Genomic DNA, 8,749 nt, shown 5'->3' on the forward strand with positions numbered 1-8,749 from the left:
TCTGATTATACTTAACCATTCAATTTCATGGAATTTCTTTACTTATCTCTTGCGCAGACTTCTTTTTGCCTTTTCCCAGGCAACTTAGTTGGATATAATGAATCACGAGGCTTCTTTTCCACTTCCCTACTAGGTTCAGCTATGCCGACACACATTGTTTCTACTTCATGTCTTTGTCCAAAAATCTTATTTAATATGATTGATGTTCTGATTTATCTTAATCAGACTGCTGGGAAATATATAATTCGCTTTTGATTCTTTTTCTTACAGGGATCATAGACTTATGCAGTACAGAGGAAGGCGATTTGGCCCATTGTGTCTTTGAAAGTGCTTTTCTATTATTGTCATACTCCCACCCCTTTCCCATTGGCCTGCCTCACAGTATTTACTTAATTTTATTTTGAAAGTTTTTATTGAATTTGCTTCTACCACCCTTTTCAGGCAGTGCATTCTATATCACAATAAGTTCTGCTTATTGGGGAAAAAATTCTCCTTACCTCCCCCAGTTCTTTAAGATATTATTAAATAATATCTTAAATAATACCTCAAGTCACTAACCCTATTTTCATTGGAGTGCATTTCTTTTCTCTATTAAAACCCCTCCTTTTGGACACCTATTAAGACCATGTGAGCTGCCTTTGCACTAATGGGAGAGTGTTCTCAGCTTCAGTGGCCTCTCCAAATAACTGTTGTCCCTTATCCCTGGTACGTATCCAGCAGAATTGCTCCCTGAAATACTGATGTCCTTACTAAAGTGTGATGTCCTGAATTGGACATGTACTTCAGATGAGGCCTAAGGTTCAGCTTTAGCACAACTTGCAGACTTTTGCGCTGTGCTTATACTTATAATGCCAAGGATTGCATATGCCCTCTTAATTAATTCTGTAACTTTCAGCAACTTGTATGTAGAGCTGTAGGTTTCTTAGTCCTTGCTCCTGCTTTAAATTTGTATTATTTGCTCTAGTTGTCTTTTTAAAAATTCTTTCAATGTGCACCAGTTTACACTTTGTATTAAATTTGATCTGCCATGTGTTTGGCCATTTCACCAATCTTTTGAAATTAGCTGTCATTCTACAGATTATTGTTATGACCCCAGCTGATGGTACTACTGGACAAGCTAGATCTTGGTTGTTATGATCTCACGGGAAACCAGTAATATTTTTAAAAAAAGCTCCTAGTTATTAACTGAATTACACCACAAGTTTTCATGATTTTATTGTACAAAAGTTGGATAAAGTCGTATGACTAATTCTACACTGTATTCATGAATACATATTCTTTAAGCCTGAAAATCTCAACAGGAAACTACCTGTTCACTAATTTTCACTAATGATTCCCCTGTATTGTGTAGGGTCCTGAGGATTCCTTCATTTCTCACAGACCTAAACCAAGATATACTGCAGCTCTCAAGAATCCACTGATTCCCCTTGAGCGTTTCCACTATATCACTGAACTATTGCTGGAAAGCTCAACAGGTCTGGCCACTCGACCTGAAAAGTCAACTCTTGATTTCTGTCCACAACGCTACCTGCTGAGCTTTTCCAGCAATTTCCAGTTGGCAGCTGGCCAGGCTGAAATTCTGCTCAATGTCTTCACCATGCCTCCTGACAGAGTACCTCCTGCAGCGTTATCCTTAGAAAGTCTGCTGAACAATAGATCTTGGGATCTATTTTCTCAGGAGTGTTGGAGGCTGAGGGATGAACTTTATAAAATTATGAAGGGCATAGATAGAGTTGAATAGTCAGTCTTTTCCCCAGCGTAGAGTCCAAAATTGGATGGCATAGTTTTAAGGTAAGAGGGGAAAGACTTATGGGGCCCTAAGGTGCAACCTTTTCACACACAGGGTGATGCTGCCAGATAAAGTGGAAAAGGCTGGTACAACTACAACTTTTATAAGTTATCTGGATAGATATATGAATAGGAGGGGTTTGGAGGGATATGGGACAAATGCTGGCAAATGGGACTAGATTAAATTTAGAATATCTGGTCAGCATAGACAAGTTGGACTGAAGGGTCTGTTTCTGTGTTGTACATCTGAGCCTGTAACATCTGGCTAGGTGATCATCTGCTTTTTTTAATCATTCATAATTGTGGACATCCAGCTCAAGGATGGCCCCCCACTGCTTTCTCAGTGATTCCAAAGTCAGAAAGCACTCTTGCTTTTTGACAGCTGTTTTGTTACTGGTTTACAGCTCCTGGCAAATTGTCAACTTTTCAAAGCAGTTCCCAGACCCATACTCTCTGCAAACATGGTGGACAATAAAACCAGCTGACCAACAGAAATGTCTTTCAGGTCATTTGCAAAATGCAGTTTGGTGCAACTTTTAACAATCTGAGGAAGCTAAAGACCAAAAAAACTTTGGATGCTGAAAATCAGGAAGAAAATTATAAATTGCTGGAAAAGCTCAGCCTATCTGGCAGCACCTGTGGAGAGAAAGCTGAGTTAACATTCTGGATCCAGTGACTCTTCTTCAGTTTTGCTGCCAGACCTGCTGAGATTTACCAGCAATTTATGATCTGGGGCAGCTATCCCTTTCATAACAATCCAAAATATTTCAAAGGTAATTTTTGTATGTTAGCTTTCAATGGCTTTATTGACAAGGAAATGTTGGTCTCTTTGTACATTTATGTTCTTCAATCTCACATCAATTAAGACATTAGGACATTACACACCTGTTCCTTCACCAAAAAGGATAACTTAATATTTTCCACATTGTACTCCAACTGCCATGCTCTTGCCCACTCACTTGGTCTGTCCATATCCTCTTGAAGCCTCTTTGCACTTTTCTGACAGCACACATTCAAAACTAGCTTTATGTTATTCATGAACCTGGAAATATTTGATCTGGTCCCTGCTTCCAAATTATTGATGCATATACAATGATCAGTAGGGGGCTGAAATACTGATCCTTGTGGTACCCCATTAACTACAGCATGCCAACACGAGGATGGTTCATTTATCCCTATTCTGTTTTCTATCTGAAGTTATGTAACTTCCAATCCATGCGCTTTAACTTTGCTAATCAAATCCTATGGGGGAACCTCATCAAAAGTCTTGGAAAATCCACAATATACCATTCCACTGACTTTCATACAGTCATACAGTACAGCAACAGACCCTTTAGTCCAACCAGTCCATGCCGAACATAATCCCAAACTAAACTAGTCCCACCAGCCTACTCCTGGCCCACATCCCTCCAAATCTTTCATAATCATGTGCTTATCCAAGTGTTTTTTAAACACTCATTGTACCCATATCAACCACTTTCTTAGGAAATTCATTCTATATATGAACCAGCCTCTCAGTAAAAATGGTGCCCCTTATGTCTTTTTTAAAACCTGTCTCCTCTCACTGAGTGCCCCTAGACTTGAAGTCCTCCCATCCTAGGGAACAGACAACTGCCATTAATCCTATCTATACCCTCATGATTTTATAACCTTCTATAAGATCACCACTCAATCTCCTACACTCCAATGAATAAAGTTCCCTTCTATCCAGCCTTTTAATAACTCCAACCTTCCATGCCTGGCAACATCGTGGTAAATCTCCTCTGAACACTCTCCAGCTTCAAATATCCCTCCTTTAACTGGGTGAGCAGAACTGGGCACAGAATTCCAGAAGAGGCCTCACCAATGTCCTGTACAACCTCAAAAAGACTTCCCATCTCACACACCATCTCTCTCAGGTCATATATTAAAAAAATCTCTCTGCTTTAAAGAAATACAGACTGTGCTGTTCCAGTGGACCTATTTGAATTCAACTCTCAACAAATGGCAGTGGTACACCAAAGCAAAAGCCTCACTGAAGTGAATTGATAGCAGTCTTCCCTTTATCATTTCTGTCAGTCGCATCGTCAAAAAAAAAAATCAAAACAGGTTTGTGAAGCACAATTTCTCATTTATAGATTCATACATGCTCAATTAGATCATCAAAGTGCACATTTATTATATTCTTTAGCATTGATTCTAGCATTTTCCCTACTCCTGATGCAACGTTTAAAAGGTCTATAGTCCCCACGTTCTCTCTTAAATAATTAGATGATACTTGCTACCTTCCAATTTGTAGGGACCATTTCAGAATCTGTAGAAGTTTGGAAGATGATCACTAAAGCACCCACCATCTCAAAAGCTACCTCTTTCAATATCTGAGAAGTACAATATCAGGTACTGTTAACTTATTGACCTTCAGTCACATTAATTTCTCAAAGAAATTATGAATATTGCTTTCAATTCTTCGTTGTCATTAGCCCCTTCGATCACTTTTTGTGGGATTTTTCTTGTACTTTCCTCAGGTGAAAGTAGACAAAGTAATAATTTAGTTTCACAGTTATATCTCTATTCCCCATATAGATTCTCCTGAAACTTACTGTAAAGGACCCAATTTGTCTGAGCCAAATGTACATTTTTAAAAAAAAAAAATCAAGAGAACCTTTTACATTCCATTATGTTTTTGCTCATTCACATTCATACTCTACTCTCCTTTCTTATCAGTTTATTGACGCTACTTTACTACATTCTAAAATTCTCTCAATCTTCAGGTTTGCCATTACTTCGGACAACGTTATATGCCTTTTCCATCGATTTAATACAGTCTTACTCCTTTTGTTAGCCACAGTTAACCATTCTGGTGTTTTCTTGTGCCTTGAAGGAATATTGCAAACAGTGTGATAGTACACAGGCAATGGATAGTTTTAAAGAACTACCATACCTTTTAATGTATTTTCCCCAGTCTACCCCAGCACTTTATTTTTCATATAGTTTCCTTTGTTCAAATTTAACACCCTCGCTTCAGATTGATCTACCAACCCGCAAGCGATGTAAAATTCTATCATATTATGCTCACTGATCCATTAGAAGTTATTCTACAGGAAGATTATTAAATTGTCCCCTTACTGTTATACAATCCGATATGTAATATAGCCTGTTGTCCAGTCAGTTCTTGAACATACTTATCTAGAAAACTACCCCTAACATGCTCCAGAGACGCATCCTCCCAAGGTGAGTAAGCTTATTAGTTTATCCATTTTATATGCACCAATATTACTATATTATCCAAACTGCATGCTTCTCTATCCTGGCATGTTAACACCACACCACACCACACAATACCACACTGTTTGGTGACCTGTAAAAAAACTCCAGTGTTTGCTGACCCTTTTTGTTTCTTGGTTCCACCAAATAGGTCCCACATCTTATTCTTCTGATTAGAAATCCTCCCTGAATCCATCCCTTATCATCTGTGCAACATCATCTTTTCCTTTTTACCCATCCTGCCCACACACCAAAAATAACACCTACTGCCTTCAAACATTCTGAGACCAAGTTTAATGCCTGCAATAAACTGATTAATTACATACAGTCAACAGCCATCAAGTCTGACAATTCAAAGAGTCCTTTCCATCTTTTGATGAGCCACCGAAAAATTCAATTCAAGTTTAATAAACCACATTGTGACATCTGCCTAATTTATCCTTCAATATTTACACTTTAATTGTTTTATTGCCCATAAACAATACAAGCTGTTTTGGTCACAAATGTCAAGAAAATAAACTGCATACCACAGTTTGACGATGTTATACTACCGTATGACTCCACAGTATCACTGGCTTTACCAGAGCTTTGACTCTTTGAACGTTCATGCCTGATCAGTTCCTCCAGATCTGAAAGAAAGGATTGTGTTATTGCATTTATCCTAGAAAAAAAAGGGTAGAATTACATTTATACAGCACATTTCACAACTATTGAATGACTTTGCAATTTTGAAGTATAGCTACCATTTCAGTGCAGGAAAAGACAGCAGGCAATCTGCACTTAGCAAACTGCCATAAACAGCCAAGTGATAATACTAGATAATTAACACCACATCAAACATATTAAGAGATAGAATACTGGTCAGGACACTGGGATAAATCCCTGCTCTTCTTTGAAATAGCAACCTTTTACACCCAGCAGGCAGGCGGCTTCAGGTTAAAGGGTCTTCTGAAAGATAAGCAGCACTGGAGTGTCAGGTGAGTTTTGTGCAACAGGCCTGGACTGGGTCTTGAACTCAGAACCTTGGTGATTCAAACAGTGCTATCAACTGAACCACAGCATGCATACACAGATCTAGAACAAATTTTATTTAGAGATTTGCAGCAAAGCAGACAAGGCCGTACCCACAAAGTATCTACAATTACTATAATTACATTTGTGACTTTCAAACTAGGCAATGCAGGATTTTTTCCTCAGACCAAGGCTGCTCACAAAAAGGTGTGTCAGCATTATCGATCATCCAGTGTTTGGTGGTGTGTGAAAAATTGAGAAACAATCAGTTTTTGCTCAACACGTGCAGTTTTTCATTGAACCATAAACTTAAAAGCTTTACAAATCGCCTCACTCGACGTTAGGATCCTGCAATCGGAGGACTAACTTCCCTTTACTTCGTTACTCTGGTTAAAGCAGGAATGGTCACAGTTCAAAACAATCCATCAACAATTGAGAGTGCCCACTTGATCAAAGTACCATTACTGTAGGATTTATAAAATCCCAATCATTATGTCCAGCTGTATGAAAGGAATAAAGTGAAACCCCTATTCATCAGTTAAGTTTGAGGACAGCATTAAAAATAAGCCTAAATAAAAACCGAAAGAACTGCGGATGTTGGAAACAGGAACAAAACAAAGTTGTTGGAAAAGCTCAGCAGGTGAGAGTTCTGAGGAAGGATCGCCGGACCCGAAACGTTAAGCTCTGATTTTTTTTCTTCACAGAGGCTGCCAGACATGCTGAGCTTTTCCAGCAACTTTGTTTTTGTTCCTGTTGTTTAAAAAAAATCCTCATGAGGATAACTAGCTATTTCTGCACTCAACTATCACCATCCCACCCACCTTCCCCAGCTCTACCCTTCCTCTTCCTATTTATTCCAGAGACCCCTTCCCACCCCCCATTTCTGAAGAAGGGTTCAGAATTTACGAAATGTCAACTTTCCCGCTCGGCCTGCGGTGTTCCTCCGGCTCCACACTGTGTTAAGTCTGACTCTAGCATCGGCAATTCTTACGATCTCTTCCTATATCTGCAGCTGGTCGTGGCGTAGCTTACCTTTTCTGAACTCTCGAAGTTGATGCTCCGGGACGTTGCGATAGCCCAACAAGTCCAATTGCTCTCGAACATCTTGGTCTGTAAAATCCAGTCCTGCCATTGCTGGAGACAAAATGAAACCGTCCTTTCAGCGTCAGTGTTATAAATTCAGGAGTACGAATATTAAAACCAGCGAAGTAATTGTCTTCAAAAGGACCTATCCAACAGCCAGATCTCCACAAGGACAGGTGCAGCTGGTCCACCATTCCTCAAACTAATTAAACCCCACCACCTCGATTAAATGGCTTGACTTCGACATAACCCACCTCTACCTCAAATCAACCAGCAACTAGCGCTAACAGGATCCTTTCAAGACTCTCACTTGTCCAACTCTACTTTAACGGTTTCCTCGCGCGGACCGACTCGCGGGAACATTCCAACAGTTCAAACAGCGACCGTTAAAAACAAAGGCCAAAGAGATGCATTAACTTGGCAGTGTAGTCAGACTGCCTCCACCGAAGACGCCATCTTCCGGTAAGATATAACTGTTACTGTCCCGCCCTGTGACATTTTCTCCCCGCCGTCTGCTTGTATGAAGGCTTATTTTTTCATGCCAGAGAAAATTAGTTTTGAATTGTTATCCAGGCAAACAATAGAAAATAAACATTGTCAAGTGTAGGCTGTCTGCAAACCGCAGATGACGTTGGTTGAGAGAATTAAGCGTTGGCGGACGACAGTTGTTTTTATTGGTATGTCGTTTCTTTCAATTTTATCCGTTAGTTGCGATCCAAACTTTAAACTTCTCATTTAAAACGTGTGATTCAACAACGCAGCAATCACTTAAGTCTAGAAGTGAAAATATTTAAACCAACTTGTTCATATGTTATGACACACTTCCATCGAGTACGTAGCCCAAAACTTAAGGACGTTACCATTGCATCCCTGGAGGCTCCCATTTCATAGGTTCAAAAGTTGCTCACTAATTGAATAACATAATTACAGAAACAGGTTTCTGCTCCTCGGATGCTGTCTGACCTTCTGTGCTTTTCCAGCTCCACATTTTTAGACTTTGACATTCAGTCTGAAAGTTTGTGTTGGTTTTTTATGATGCACTTGAGTCTCTCATTCTATTTATCTGATCCCAAATTTTGAGCATATCCATTCCTTTTTCTCTTGAAAAGAAAAGTTCGTGACTGGACCCTTAAAACTTAGAAACAGCGTAGTTGATCTTGTGATGAAAAGTAAAACTGGAAGCTAACAATGTAAGATGGTTACTGTTCAGTCAAATAGAGAATTAAGAAGAAGCTTCTTTACCCAAAGAGTGGTGAAAATGGAGAATTCGCTCTCACTGGGAGTAATTGAGGCAAATATTATTTACCTGTGTAGTTTGTATGTCCTGACTCTTTAAGAGGCTAGGTCAGGTGAACCAGATAGGGGGTTCTAGGAGACAGACTAGGTCAGACTACTCAGGTTATAGCTCAACAGGTTTATTTGAAATTACAAGCTTTCAGAATGTGCAGCCCTTTCTACACTCTGAAAGCTTATGATTTCAAATGAACCTGTTGGACTATAACCTGGTGTCATGAGACTTCTGACATTGCCACCCCAGTCCAAAACCGGCACCTCTTGTATCTTAGGTCAGACTTGTGCAGTTGTAAAGACATGAAATAAACTCTTCTGGATTTTAAATTTCTAC

General features: G+C 39.4%; 1 protein-coding gene across 2 annotated transcripts in view; it reads right to left on the reverse strand.

Annotated features, from left to right (window-relative positions):
* hyls1 (HYLS1 centriolar and ciliogenesis associated) overlaps positions 1–7,558 on the reverse strand; it is a 30,612-nt gene extending 23,054 nt beyond the window's left edge. Inside the window, exons 1-3 of one of the 2 annotated variants that reach the window (XM_048535827.2) lie at positions 7,380–7,558; positions 7,075–7,176; positions 5,559–5,660 (exon numbers count right to left, since the gene is read on the reverse strand). In XM_048535827.2, the coding sequence (XP_048391784.1) occupies positions 5,559–5,660; positions 7,075–7,174 (202 nt within the window). In that variant the 5' untranslated portion in view covers positions 7,175–7,176; positions 7,380–7,558. The remainder of the gene's footprint in view (positions 1–5,558; positions 5,661–7,074; positions 7,177–7,379) is intronic. The other variant, XM_048535829.2, reaches the window with a different exon arrangement.
* Positions 7,559–8,749: the final 1,191 nt, after the last annotated feature.

The sequence above is a fragment of the Stegostoma tigrinum genome, chromosome 9 (genome assembly GCF_030684315.1).
Source record: "Stegostoma tigrinum isolate sSteTig4 chromosome 9, sSteTig4.hap1, whole genome shotgun sequence".
NCBI classification, from domain to species: domain Eukaryota; kingdom Metazoa; phylum Chordata; class Chondrichthyes; order Orectolobiformes; family Stegostomatidae; genus Stegostoma; species Stegostoma tigrinum.